Below are 15,454 nucleotides of genomic sequence, written 5' to 3' on the forward strand. Positions count from 1 at the left end.
AACAAATTAATGAACTAGCATATCAAAGTCAGTTGCAATGATACCAACGGTACAAATAATTGCTTATGTGAATGGTCCAATCACCATAATATGTGAGCAACCTACTCATTCAAGATTGCCTGTTCCTTTATATGATTTTTAAAAATCATAGCTTGCAATTTTTCAGTTCACAGTAGGGGATGGAAAATCTCATACAAATTGTTTGCTCACTCATAACAGTTCTCAGATGAGCAGACAAGTTGTATGAGTAGTGTTCAGAACCAATGTTCCAAGCCCTAATCCTACTCTGCTCAAGGGAGGGAATGCCATAGCGGGATCCAGGAGCAGGCAGTCGCAGGTCCTCTGTACCCAACAGGACCCTATTCCAGCAGGGGTGGTGGTGTTTACCTCATCTAATCCACCTGCCTCCCTAGGACACACCAGAGGTGGGTGCCAGCAGCCTTGGCAATGCGGTACAGCTGCTCTGCGAGCTCAACACCCCAAGAAACAAAGGAGGCAGGGCCACAGACAGAGATGCTAGAGGCCAGCTCAATCCCGAGCACTGGCAGTGATGGCGGGGGGTGGCTCCTTCCTTGATGCTAGAGCCCAGAAATATTACCACCTGGTGGGAGTGGCACAGCCTACCTCAGCCTCCTAGCAGAACATGCAACCCCAACCCTGTGATAAGTGGTGGCTGGATGAGGTAGGAGACTGGGGGAGGAATCAGGAGGCTCTACTGGCCCAGAGCCCTGGTAGCCCGAAGGAAACCCTCCCATGTGAGGGCTGGGTAGCAGAGCCTGGGAAAGCCTCATCCCCGGAAGGGCCTTCAAATGGTGAGGGGAAGGAGCCTCAGGGAATAAGGGCACAGCTGTGCTCTCAGAGTAGAAGAGGCAGCCGAGAGTCAGTGGAAGAGGGGGAAGTGAATCTAGTGACAACCTGCCTCTATCCCATTTTTGAGCCCCCCCTCATCCCCTTGACAAGACCTGGAGAAGGAACCGAAGGAGGAGGCTGTAGTCTCAGACTCCACCCCAGGACAGGAGGAATCTTATACAAGTAGTTACTTGCATGGATCAGAGGCTGTTTTGTATCACTGGAACTGATTCTCAGTCACAACTCTTTGCACTGATATATTTGACAGCAATGCAAAACTCTGCAAACAATGCAAAAAAGTCATGTTGCCGACAACTCACCTTTTATCCTGGTACAGACACACTGAGATGCCTGCGGATGTTCCTGTGCCAGGCCTCTGAAGGTCATGGAGGTGGCAGGGAGGCCCGATGTGGTGGCCCGGCCCTCACAAGGCCCCACAGCAGCCACAGAGGCAGCAGGGAGGCCCGGAGTGCCAGTGCAGCCTCACAAGGCCGTGTAGTGGCTGTGGAGGCAGTAGTAAGGCCCAGCCTGGCGGCACATCCCTCAGCAGGCCCCACAACAGCCGTGGGGTGGCAGCAGGGCCTGGCTAAGAGGTGTGGCCTGGGACACCACTTGCTGCTGGGAGGGGGCCTGCTGAATCCATTTTCTAGAGCCCGTTGTATTTGTTCACATAACGGGTTTGGTTGCTAGTGTTTTATAACAACCCTCTTAGAGCCATTTTCAAAAAGGCATTTTAAAGATTTGAAAAAGGCAATCACAAGACTTTGTCACCACTGAATTTTCGTTAATATGTTTCTATTCGCAAAATAAAAAGGTTCCTGTGAAAAACTTAGAACTGAGCAAGCAGCCTTTCTTAGCTTTGTAGTCTTAAATCGTTCTCTTTTTAAAGGCAGACGTTGTAATCAGCTGCTACTGCTCCAAATGGGCACTTAATAATTAACACTACCTTCTACCTCTTAGTCATTTGAAGGTACCTTACATTTGTTATAAAACCAAAGTGTCTGTTTAACAAAAGAATAAATCATAAAGGACATTTAGGAGAATAGTTGGCACAGATATTTAGTTCTAGAGGCAAACTAATGAGTGGAATGTGCAAAACTTACAAGTATTATATTTGGAAGCAATATCACTTTGGAAGTCAAAATATAAAAGGAATTATATTTTTGAAAAGCTCCCTATTGCACAGGTGACAATTATATAATTGGTTGAGTTTGTTCTGTTTGTTTACAAATTTATACCCTGCCTTTTTGCCCTCATAGAGATACAGATTTCTGTGAATGAAGTTCTGTGATAAAAGTCTATTATCCAAAGTTGTATTCAAGGCCTAGGAAATAGATACTTAACCATTGCTTCAACAAATTTGTCCAAGAGAAGAGAGGGCAAAAAGAGTGTTTCTAATCTACAACTGGGAGTGCTGGAGGAAAGGGGAAACTGTCAAGATTAGAGAGTGAGCAACACGTGGTCGTCCATTTTCATGAAAGTTCTAGTGATTACAAGAAGTAGAGCTTGTGGAAAGATAGCCAGGAGGAAACCTGCAGGAGTAAACTAAATAGTTGAGGAAAATTATTTCATTTTTAGTCCTATGAACGAGTCTGGCAAGGAATAGGGAGATTTACCCATTTTGGAGAAAAAAACGCCTCCATTTTAGGATACTTGATACTTGGAACGGCAGAATGGCATGGTATAGCCCAATCTCGAACTTGGCTGGGAGACAATGGCAAACCACCTCTGCTCATTTCTTGCCTTGACAGCCCGTTGGTGGGGTCCCCATAAGTTGGTTGTGACTTGATAAAACATACATATATATGAGAATACTTTGGCACTTGATTGAAAGGTGGGGAAAAGAAGTCTTGTTATCAAGGTAACAGACAAGGAAATACATCTGACATTCAGGATTGTCCAAAATGGCGCTTTGCCCTTTTCAGATGGAAGTTGATGTTGATTTGGCACAACCTTAGATATATATAGGTGCTGATGTAGATAAATCACTTTTTCTGCACTTGCAAGGCTAGTGTGGGTTAGAAGCTGTCTCCCTGGTGGTCTAGCCTTGTGCATGAAGGGGCGGGGGGGGGGCGGGGTTGTAGCAAAATATTCAGACTGGTGATCCGTCACATCTTTATGTTGCAGTTGCTTATATGACTATCATGAAATCTATGAGTCAGCTGTACAAAAATCAAGCTAAAGGTTTTCCTGAATGAATGAGCATCAAGTTACATAATTTGTTCCTTCTTCATAAAACAAAGTACTTTTGAGCAAATTTATTTAAACTGTTTATGGATTGTTTTGATGTTTAGGCGCATTAAATCAGACAAACTGGGGGAAAAGATATCCAGCATGTAACGGTGCCAAACAGTCACCTATTAATATTGATGAAGATCTAGCGCCAGTAAATGTAAACCTTAAGAAACTGCAGTTCCAAGGCTGGGAAAATGAAACATCAAAAGACACTCTAATCTACAACACAGGCAAAACAGGTACACATCATATTTGCTGTTATTGTTTAAATTATTGTTTAAAGTTTATCATTTAAAGTTCATGAAAGTTAATTTGTTTTGCATTAGAAGTGAAAGATGTTTAAGGGGTTTTAAATGATCTCTTGCATTACTTTTTAGCATTTGAAATTAGGATTTTTACAATTATTTGGAAGATAGCTCGTAATAGCAGCCTAGCATGAAGTCAAGAGGACTCAAAATGAAATTAGATGTATCAACAAAAATAGGCCTTAAAACTACATGAATAGTGTGACTCTAGTACTTCATGTTTACTGAAGATGTACTTTTTACATAATAATTGTCTGTTAATAATACCTATATTTGATACAATGATATGTCAATACACTAAGATTTACACAACTTATACTTTAGTGATCTTAAAAAGAAATGTATAAAGGTGGTCACCGTTATATTTGAAAGAAGACCAGATATACAAAAGCAAAATGTCCATCATTGGTGCATAAGATTGGAATTCAAAGCAGGAAACATCTCCCTACTGCCAGCCTCAAATAAACTTATTGGATAATGCTATTGGAGAGTGATATTTGGGTTTACGGTTCTTATTTCTTAGAGAAAACAACTTTGTAATGAAATGGGAGCCTTTAGTTGCTCCCGTGAATGTACAGGAGGAGTTGATTGCTGCTAGGCAAAAATGCATTGATAATTTTTTTTTAAAATCTCATTTTATTTGAATGAGCTTAAAATAAAATAATTTCATTTACTACTTATTCCTTAAAAAGCTCAAGATAGATACTTATGCCTATGCTGTGTTGCAAAGAGGCTGTAGAGCCTAGAATTACACTCTGGGCTCAGTATACTGATGTAAGGAAACCAAACCCATTGTTCTTACACATTCAGTACGCAGAGGTAGTTTTGGTGGAGTGCATAAAGGGCTTTTTTTTCTTAGGAGGGAAAGCTGGGCAGGGCTGCAAAGCAACTAGTATCCCCTCAAGCCCTCTGTTTGGACTGTCCTTATCAGAACAGTCCTGTGATCGTAGCCAGGATTTTGGCTGTAAGCCTAAGAACAATTTTCTGAGAGTCAACCCCTTTGAATAAAATGGGACTTACTTCCAAGCTAGGGTTGCCAGGTCCCTATACCCTCCTGGCAAGAGAGGAGGGACCAGGCACTTATCTCATGTCCATCATGTGCTCCATTGGGGGGGGGCATGACTACAACACTTCCAGAAGTGATGTCATTGTGCCAGCCACAGAAGCGCTTCCACGCTCTGCACATGGCTGATTCAGCCCATTTGAGGCCCAAAAAGACCCAAGGAAAGCGGAGGAGCACTTCTGAGGAAGGCACGACCACTTCACTTCTGGAAGTGATGCAATTGTGCCCCCCCCCCCAGGAGCACACACATGGCACATGTTCCTGGAATGCCTGCTGGTGGTGGCCGACCTCCGGGGGGCTTACTGCCTCCTGCCAATCACTAGCAGATCGGTGGGCCACGAAGCAAAGTCCCGGGAGTTTGCCCGCCACCAGGGGGACCTGGAAACTCTATTCCAAGTATTTCTGCTTAAGATTGCTCCCTTTGGCTTCCGAAGAAGCTAGAACATATGCAGGCCATGAGTATCACTATCTGTGATATTTAATTCAGTGAGATATCCTTTAAAAATTCTGCACTTCTAATGTTTGAATCACAAATTTCCCCCCTTTTTAACTATGATAAATGACAGCTTATTTTTTTTCTCTCTTTAGTGGAAATTAATTTGACAAATGAATACAATGTTACTGGAGGAGGCTTAGAGGGTGTATTTAGAGCGAGCAAGATAACATTCCACTGGGGAAAATGCAACGCATCACTTGATGGATCTGAACATAGTATAGATGGACAAAAATATCGCCTTGAGGTAAAGAACGTGGACGATTTGAGTAACTATTTTCAAGTGTTCTAGTAATTGACAGGAATTTTGTTTGTAATACATATTCTTAAGTGTGAAGTTTAATTTATTTCATTTTTCCTATCTTAAAGCAAAGGGTTTTTTTCATGTGTTCAAAATACCTCCCTTTGAATAATATGATCTAAATTTTAGGGGGGAAATTTGATGTTCAATGTACACTTAAATACGTTTATTCATTTATTTAGATTTTATCCTATTCTCTCTATATTATATTATATTATATTATATTATATTATATTATATTATATTATATTATATTATATTATATTATATTATATTATATTATATTATATTATATTATATTATATTATATTATATTATATTATATTATATTATATTATATTATATTATATTATATTATATTATATTGCTCCCCACCATCACCTCAGTTGTGTCTTCATAGATAAGGCTAAGAGAATGTGACAAATCCAAGATCACCCAGTGAACTTCATGGCAGAGTGGAGATTTGAACACTGGTCTTTCCAGTTCTAGTGCAATGCACTAACCATTGCACCATATTGGCTGTCAAGACAACATTTATGCTGGCTGCATTAATCTCCTGAAACTTCTCTCAGAGTATTCTTCCATTGAAATGATGGACAAGGCCTTGAAAGTAGTGAAGCTCTCTGATCATATTTACATGTCTTTTAACTTTGAAAGAAGAAAATGGATGGATTGATTTACTTCAGCTATACCCCACCTTTCTCCCCAGTAGGAACCCAATGGTGCAACTATATTTAAACAGCCAGTTCCCCCTGCAATAGACACTCAAACAGTTGTGCAGTCTTTTCCAATTCACCTTTTCTGACTTGAATGCAAGGAAATAAGGGCCCACATTCATAGGCTAGCCTAGGTCACATGACTGAAGCTGTGATCACCAGTGACCCTTCCCCTCTTCCCCTACAGGAAGAGCTGTAGCTTGTCACTGACATCATATTGTACTAGGGTTGCCAATCTTCAGGTGGGGGATGAGAACTAGAGATGGGCACAAATTGAATTATGACCCCCAAAAATGCACAAACCAGGCCAGTTCATGGTTCGCGAACCAAAGGTTCATGGAAGCTAGTTTCCATGAACTTCCACGAACTGGTCTACTGGATCGTTTGGGTCATAAAGGGGCAGTTTAAATGGCCATTTCTCCAGGGAAATGGCCATATAAACTTTTCCTGCAGCAAGGAAATGGCAGGTCCCTTTAAACTATCAGCTGGCAGGCGGCAGGGGGGATCCCCCCTTGCCGCAAGCTGCAAGGCCCTTTAAACTGCCCAAACCCCAGGCCCCAGCCCCACACTTACCTTGCCCTGCGGGCCCGCGGCATCCTCCCCGAAGGGCAGGAAGGCTGTTTTTGGCCTCTTCCACCACTGCATGGGCCCACAGGGCAGCGGAGGAAGTTAAAAATGGCCTTCCCGCCCCTCAAATGGCTGCTGCAGCTACAGGAGGTTTACTGTTTACCACGGGAGGAGGGGAGGATGCCATGGGTCCACAGGGCAAGGTACGTGTGGGGCTGGGGCTGGGGGAGTGGGGGGTGGGGTGGGCAGTTTAAAGGGCCCTGCTGCTTGCAAGCGGCAGGTCCCTTTAAACTATCAGCTGGCAGGCAGTGAGGGGGGATCCCCCCCCTGCTGCCTGCCAGCTGATAGTTTAAAGGGACCTGCCACTTGCAAGGCAGGAAAGTTCCCTTTAAACTGTCAAATGCCCCTTTCCCTGCTGCTGCTATGCAGCCAGAAAGGTGCATTTAAACCCCACGAACCACAAACCATGAACTGGTTCGTAAACTTACCCCAGTTCGTGACAGTTTGTGGTTCCTGGTTCATGAAAACCCACGAACCACGAACCTCATGGTTCGGTTTTTTTTTTGTGGTTTGAGCCCACTGATCTCTTATTTCTGATCTCCATGTGACTGACTTCAGCTCCTCTGGAGTAAATGGCTGCTTTGGACAGTGGACTCTATGGGATTCCAACCTGACCCTCCCCAAATCCCACCCTCCCCAGCCCCAAAGATCTCCAGGTATTTTTCTGTCTGGTGTCTGGACCTGGAAACCCTGTATTGAGCTACACAAGAACTTTTAAGGGCCAAGCTACACATGACGAATGACACTTGAACAGCAAGCGTATTTCTCCCTGTCCACTTGCCCTCCACTCAATCCACTTGCCCTTCAAGTGTCATTCGTCATGTGTAGCTTGGCCCTAAATTCCAAGATGGGGTGGGGAATGTGGGATGTGGGGGATCGTCCTGGTCATATCTGTCTTTTTTTAGATGCTTGGAGCACTTCTGAAACTCAGTGCATCTGCTAAGCAGAGTCCTTGCAGATCCCAGCAAGGAAATCAGTCTTTTAAAAATGCAGGAGTTGTTCACAATTTGAAAACTTTGCATATATTTTGCCATTTACAGTTGGAATACATTTTCCACCAAAGTTTAAACAAGTGTACGATGATGCTTAGTCAGTCTACAACCTGGATCATTTGGGCCCTTTTGATAAATTATGAGGCTGTTTCAGGCAGTATATGTTTGAATGCCCTGATGTTCTCATCAGCTCTGCTGCCTCTGTTAATTGGAGGAGACAATAACAACTTCCAGTCCTGATTTGTAGGGTTTGCTAACCCTATTCAATATGGAATATGTGTTTCGGGCAATGTTTGGATAGCTTGGGAACAGGGTCCTTTGTATCTCAATGGTTTTATCCAAAATAAATCTTTGTAATTTATACAGTAAACCTTGTCTTTATTAACTTATTTTCAAATAGCTTAACTAATTTTTTTGGAAAAAAATATTATTTTATTTGCAGATGCAAATCTACTGTTACGATGCAAGTCAGTTTGCGGATATAGATAAGGCAATTGAAGGAAATGGGAAAATAAGAGCTTTATCAGTTTTATTTGAGGTAATAAATGTTTATGTGAATTGAGTCATCTTAACTTTGGAATATAATAATTACCATCTTAAAGGTAAGAGTTGTACAGTAGTATGTATGCACACATTCTTGCTAATTTACTTTGCATGAGAAAAACTACCCTTATCCGCTTTCATGTTTTGCCATGCACTCAGCCATTTTTCTTTATGCGCAAAATAGTAATACAAATATACATATATGATTTAAAAATTAGAAAACAGATTTAAAAGGAATTCTACTTAGGAATAAATCAGCCAACTTTTTTTCTACAGGTTGGTCTGGAAGATAATTTGGATTATAATTCAATTATCGATGGAGTGGCTAGCGTTAGTCGCTTTGGTGAGTTTGTGATGTAACTTAAGAAACAATCAGCATAAGTATCCATTTCAATACACCATGCATGTTGATGATACACAATTCTGAAGTCTCAGTGTATCATGGGTTGGATCCAATCAAGTTCTCAGCTGATGAAAAGGGGAAGATGGGGTCCCTTTGATCACTCAAAGGGCCATATTGGAGATCATGGAACCTGCATGTGCAGCAGGGGCTATAGTTAGGAGGAGGGTTGAATGAGATTGAACCAAAAAACCATTAAAGCACAGCCCCACCCTCTTCCTCTCCCAAAAGGCTCGTTTCCTTTAGTGCCCATGTTGAATCTTGAACTCGTAAAAGTTCATAGCTAATAAATCTATGCTGTTTTGTCAGTCTAGTCTACATTTAAAACTGTGCTAAGCCTGTATTTCACTGCCACATCTTGTCACAGAAAATCCCCTAATAATTATGTGATTATATTAATCATGTGTAATTATGTGTAATTATATTAATTATGGTGTGTACTTTTGTCCATTCTTCCAATCAATATCATTGGATGACCCTGAATTTTAATATTATACAAGATGGAGAATATTTTTCTCCCATCTATTTTCTCCAAATGAAGAATAATTTTATAAATCTGTATCATATCTTACCTTATAAACTGAAAGTGCCAAACACTGTAGCTTTTCCTTGTAGAAAAAAATTGATCTGATTCCTTGATCGTTTTGTATTTCCCTTTCTGAACTACTTTCATTTCAATGATATCCACTTTAAGATGAGGCAACTGGAATTGTACACGTTATTCTAAATGTGGCACATCATGGAGTTATACTAGCAGTTATGCTTTCAGTCCCTTTTTCATAATCTCTAACATAGGCCGATTCCGCACACGTTGGATAATGCACTTCCAATCCTCTTTATAGATCATTTGGAATGGATTTTTTCGTGTGCGGAACAAAAAATCCACCTCAAATGATTGATAAAGTGCATTGAAAATGCATTATCCAACGTGTGCGGAATCAGCCATAGAATTTGCCTTTTCACCGTTACTGTGTTCATCCTTGATATTTTCACTGAACTATCCGCCACAATCTTAATTTCTCTTTTCTGTGTAATAATACCTTGTTCAGATTTTTTTTGCACCACTTTATAGTTACTAGCATTAAATCCATTTGATGAAAACCCATCATAATAATTATACGTTATTATACATTATTATGATAATGTTTAAAGAAGCAAACTCATGAAAGCAGTCTTAAACAATCAGAAAGCCCACTTTGGTGGAAGAATGAAAGTAGCTGTTATCTAATGTTACCAGGGGTCATTTCGTAGAAAAAGAGCTGGAGGAACTCATTAGCATAACTCATTAGCATAATCCATTAGCATATGCCACGCCCCTTGCCATCACCAGAAGTGTGTCATTAGCTTAACTGATTTGCATATGCCACACCCCCTGACATCACCTATCCTGGCTGTTTTGACCCAATCCTGGCCATTCAGGGCTGGAATTGGGCCCAAAATGGCAAAAAGGGGCTGAAAATGGCTGAAAAGGGGCCCCAAATGGTCGGGATCAGGCTGCTGCTGAGTGGGAGAGTGATCCACCACCCATCAGAGGCCCGATCCGGGCCGTTTCGGCCCCAATCCAGGCTGAAACGGGCCCAAAATGGCCAAGAGTCAGGTGGGTGGGGCCACCTGACATGACCTCTTTGGGGAACTGCCGGTACTGCGTTCCTGTGCATTCCTCCTCGAAATGAGCCCTGAATGTTACTGAATAACAAAGAAGATCACCATGGATTTTGGATTATTATTCAGATGAATAATCTAGCCACAAATCTATAAGCAATTCCTTGAGATATGGTGAATTTTCATCATTCAGCTTTCCAAATAATAGATTCTAGGTAGTTACCTAGTTAGGAACGAACTTAAGGCCATTAGTACTTAAACTGCAGTTCGGTTCAGAATTCAGATTAAAATACCAAATTTTGGCTGAGTTGGTAAAATCTGATTATTCCAAAAATTTTAAATAAAGATGTTTTGAATTTCACCAAATTAATTCAGTAAAAGTTTGGTCATTGTTGGGCAACTTAGCCCGATACAACCTGTGTTATTCACAGCACCCAGGCAATGGGTTCAGCCAATGGGAGAACACCACAGAACAGAACCAAGCAATATCCAGCCACACAAGCACAAAGCATTCCCTTGCTTCATTTTGCTTCTGTTGGCTTAAGTTGCAACAGTGTCCCTTGCTTCGGATTGGTTCAGGTGGAATGGATGTGACTCTCTGATGTGATGTTGGTCCCTTTGCTTCACTGTAAGCCCAGTACACACAACACCGTGCATTGAGTGAACATGCAGAGAGGGAGAACAGGCATAAGCATGCTATCCCCATCTGTCTCCTGCCTCTGTGTGATTGCTGGATCATGAGCATGGTGCCTATGTGCAGAGGCTATGACCATGCATATACTCCCTTACCATGATTGAGGAAACTTGCTTTCTGAACATTGCCAATCGCAGGGAGAGGGTGTATGTGTGGACATTGCCTCCATGAGTAAGTGCTGTGCTAATGAGCTGGCGATTATGTGGAGGCAAGCAGCAGGCTCAGATTGATTGTGTCTGCTCTCCCTCTCTGTGCATTCGCATTTGGAGGAGCTGTGTGTGCAGGGCTTGAGTCTAAGAAGCTTCCATGGCTTCTTCAACTATACTGCAGCAAAGAAGCTTGTCCAAAGAATTATACAAGCTGTGTAACTTTTTTCTATCTTTCCCAAATTGCAGACAGCCCCATCCTCCCGGTGCCACAACATATACTGAATTGTGGTCACGTGCAGGCAGTTTGAACATTTTTCTGCCTGCAACATGGAACCTAAATAATTTCCAGGATGTTGTAATAGTTAAATAAATGTTATAGCTGGCTTATCAATATTGCTTTTCAGGGAAAAAAACTGAATTGAATCCTTTCATCTTGTTGAACCTTTTGCCAAATTCAACTGACAAATATTATACTTACAATGGATCTTTGTCAACTCCTCCATGCTCAGAAACGGTTGAATGGATTGTGTTTAAAGACACTGTTAACATTTCAGAAAACCAGGTAATTTGTGAAACTTTTATAGAACTAATATTTCCATCTAGCCTCAGTTGCATGAGCACTCAAAGCAAGGCCTGTGAAGATAACCAGAGTGGATAGGGTAGGTGCCTAGGAGAGAAGATGTTCATTCAGGTGTGCTGGCACCAAACCATATAGGGATTTAAAGATCAACATCAACACCAGGAATTAAGCCCAGAAACAAACTGGGAGCCAGTATAGATGTAACCAGACTAGAGTGATATGATCCCTATCAGTCGTTCAAAGAAGCTGGGGGTACCTGGATACCAGCAACATTTGAAAAAGCTCCACATTTAACATTGGACATAGATTGGGCTAGAACTTAAGACCGTGTCCTAAAGAATTTAGGACACTTCCCCCACTTTTTTTGGGCTGTTGTTAACATCTAGCCTAAAGAAGAATGTTGGAGACCTCAAAAGCTTGCATGCTGTTATGTATTATTTGATTGGTCCTAATAAAAGGTATTATATGGGTTGGGTTCTGGTTTTATGTAGAACAGCCCTTTTAAAAACTTACCAACGGCACAACCAAAGTTTTGCTCACGTGTCTCTTAGAAGCATCTCCGGGAGAGGACGTGGGATACTCTCACAATTTTTGCATAGACCTGTCTTGAAATGCAAGGGTATAGCTGTTGCAGTATCTAAGACAAGAAAAAAGACATTTACATTTGAATAGTGGTCTTTGGCTATTTATTTTAATACTCTGATAGCATTAATATTTTAATACTCTGATAGCATGTGTATGAGCGAATACAACATTTTGCACAGATTCATTAATGCAATTACTGACATTAAAAGAAAGGGGTTCCCTTCAAAGAGCATGGCCTCTAACCATAAATATAGATGAAGCGTGGTTTTGGGGGCACCAAGTTTTGTCACTGTCACAGCTCTTCATTTGTAAGCTGATGAAGTCGCTGGGAAGATAATGCTGAGCGACAACACTGCATGCCATTTTTCTCAGAGCAATTATTTTAAGATTGTGGCAATTTGGTGTGGAAGAAAAGTTCAATCAGGATAGTCAATAAGGAAGCTGAAAATGAAGACTGCAAATTAACCATTATGTCTTCTAGACTGAAAAGGCTAAACCTGTCCATGCCTCTGATGAACTAAAAGGTAATGTAGGCAGAATCCAGGTATAGAGAAAGAAATGGTACATTTAACTAGGATTTGCCAGTCCTACATGGGCCAGCCTGGAGTACAAGTCTGTTACCCTAATATGGTCTATTTGTGCCAATTTTAGCAATAAAACAATTTTTTCTTTCATAACTGATAAAGCTATAATATGCAATATGATCATGCGGGGAGGGAATTCCAGTTATAAGTTTGTCCCAGAGAAATTATTCTAGAGCCCTGAATGTAGGGGGGAAAGTCAGAAGTATGGGAACTCTGGTTTGTGAAGACACATCTTTGTTGGTTTTTTGATCATGATAATATATGAAACACAAATACTGATTTCTCCATTGCCTGGGAAATTTCTTTAACAAGTGTGTTTACGCTGACATTGTACAGAGACATTTCTGAAATCAAACCCTTCCTCATTTCTGTGATTGTTTGTGAAACGTGTGCTGTGTTTTCCCAGCTGGCAGTGTTTTGTGAGGTCCTTACCATGCAACAGTCTGGATACGTGGTGCTGATGGACTACCTGACCAATAATTTTAGGGAAGAGCAGCATCCATTTTCTGTCAAGATGTTTTCCTCGTATACTGGCCAGGAAGAAATTAATGCAACAGGTATTTATTGTTTACTTATGATTGCTGACTTAAATGATGGGACCACAATTCAGAGCTTCTGTTTAAAAGATAATGGCTCAGATACAAATATATGTGTGCACAACACTGTTAGAAAATCAAGAGTCACACCCTTCATCTGTTCAGCAAGTACTAACCTGAGCTTCACTCCCTCATTTTCTGTCCTGAACAGCTGTTTAGTGTGATTCTAACTAGAACTGTCTGAATGCAGTCCTGGTAGATGGATCACGGGGAGGAACTGAATGCATAGCGTGTTCAGCTCTTGATTCAACTAGGATGCATACTAAGAAGCCTGTTTACTTCGAGCATATATAGCCCAAGTGGCCTCAAGTTTGAACTTGCAATTAGGAAAAAATTAAAGTAACCATCTTTTTAAAATTTAATATCTTTTCTATGAAATGCACTTCAATAGTGAAATAACAAATTTTCCTAAATGAAAATATGAAGAAACCTAGTAGTTAAAGAAAACATGATTTGAAAAATATAGAACGGCCAACCATATATTTCCTTTCGAACGCATGTCACTCTAACCAAAACACCTCTCCCACAGCTTTAAACAACTTGGTTGTACAGAATAAGATGGTCAATCAGGTGTTATTGTTCATGTTGTTACCATCTGTGCTCAGGAAGACTCTGGGCCAGGCTGAAATAGAGAGGAATTATCCCATGTACCCAGAGATTTGAGTTTGAAATGGAAAATGATGGAGCTCCAGAGCAGGCCTAGAAAAGAAAATAGTGGCAATAATAAATTGAACAGGGATAAGTTATTAGAATTAGAGTTACAGGCAAGCTGTCAGAGCAATATTTCAGTACATTACAGCACCAATTACCAAACTGCTCTATCAATACCAGCTCCCAATTCTGACACTCAACCAGTATTTACTCCCAAAGAGCAGTGTATACCTCGGAAAACTGGATAAAAGAGGGCAAAAAGTAAGCGGGGCGGGGGGGGGGGGGGCAGAGCAGGGGAAGTACTACCTATTTTTTTTTCTGCATTGAGGAGTTGTCTGGAATGGCATAATTGTGTTGGTCATGAAACAGACACACCAGCTAGGGCTAAGAGGTTTGCAGAAGGGAGCTTCTTGAAGACAGTGAGCAGAAAATCCCATAGTAATTCCAGGCAATACATCTAAGACTCAATGCTGATCCTCTGATCTTCATGTTTAGTGTAGTGGTTAAGAGCGGTGGGACTCTAATCTAGAGAACCGGGTTTGATTCCCCACTCCTTAGAGTTGAACGCAGCCATTTAAAAATGGTCCAATCCAGTTGGCAGGAACAGACGATCTTGTCCCCCACCAATGTCTTGAAAGCTCCCCACAGCTATTTCTGTGCTTGAAAAGGCACTGGTGGAGGGAAGGGTCTCCTTGTCCTGCCATGCAGCGACCCAAACAGGATCAGACCCTCAGGGCATTTTAAATGGCCAAGTTCCGCTCTAAAATGACATGGTTGACCCCGTGGATGCCGTAACGTCTGGTTTGGCTCAAGGCCTTGCCTTTACTTGCCTGCAGAGATAAACAGGTGCAGGACCTCATTACCATCCCTCCCTGCTGGTTATCATGCAGGGTTCAAACAGTTTAGCCAACTGGTCTTCTCTATAATAGAGTCTTACTATTTGGAAATGGGTAGCTGAAGCTTTTCATGGTATAGAGGTCAATAACATTACTTTGTAAATAACATCCCATTAAGCTTCTATTAAAGGCTCAGGACATTTTACTCCAGGATATGTGCCAACCCTGGGTTCAAGCAATGCTCTCGGGGCTGAACTAAGATACAATGGGGCCAGTCCTAAAATAAGCCAAGTTTAAAAGGTCCCACTGCATTACCAAACAATTGTGATTTTAAAAGATTTTTTTAAATAATCTTCATTTTCAAAAGAAAGAAATTTGTAGTACATTGACAAATGAAAGCCTTTCCCTTTCTGGATCATTATGACTAAAAAGAGGGAACTGATTTAGATTGGGAATGGTTTATTTATTCGGATTGAGAAGATTGGATCACACTTTGCAATGTGGTTTCAGCTATTAAACTTTATAGGCTTAGAATAATACAATTGAGCATGTTTTGTTTCCTGTCCTTCAGGGTACATAGTAACTGACCTATTTAATAAAGAAGTTAGTTTATAATAAGATTATCTAGAATAATGGAAACTGACACTATCACA

General features: G+C 41.2%; 1 protein-coding gene across 3 annotated transcripts in view; it reads left to right on the top strand.

Moving 5' to 3' along the window:
- The window catches only part of PTPRZ1 (protein tyrosine phosphatase receptor type Z1), a 138,634-nt gene that overhangs the window by 62,879 nt on the left and 60,301 nt on the right, over positions 1–15,454 (top strand). For all 3 annotated transcript variants that reach the window (XM_054988905.1, XM_054988903.1, XM_054988904.1), the window contains exons 3-8: positions 3,144–3,323; positions 5,041–5,192; positions 8,024–8,119; positions 8,401–8,467; positions 11,374–11,531; positions 13,125–13,275. In XM_054988905.1, coding sequence (XP_054844880.1) covers positions 3,144–3,323; positions 5,041–5,192; positions 8,024–8,119; positions 8,401–8,467; positions 11,374–11,531; positions 13,125–13,275 — 804 coding nt within the window. The remainder of the gene's footprint in view (positions 1–3,143; positions 3,324–5,040; positions 5,193–8,023; positions 8,120–8,400; positions 8,468–11,373; positions 11,532–13,124; positions 13,276–15,454) is intronic.

This window comes from Eublepharis macularius, chromosome 9 (genome assembly GCF_028583425.1).
Source record: "Eublepharis macularius isolate TG4126 chromosome 9, MPM_Emac_v1.0, whole genome shotgun sequence".
Classification (NCBI taxonomy): domain Eukaryota; kingdom Metazoa; phylum Chordata; class Lepidosauria; order Squamata; family Eublepharidae; genus Eublepharis; species Eublepharis macularius.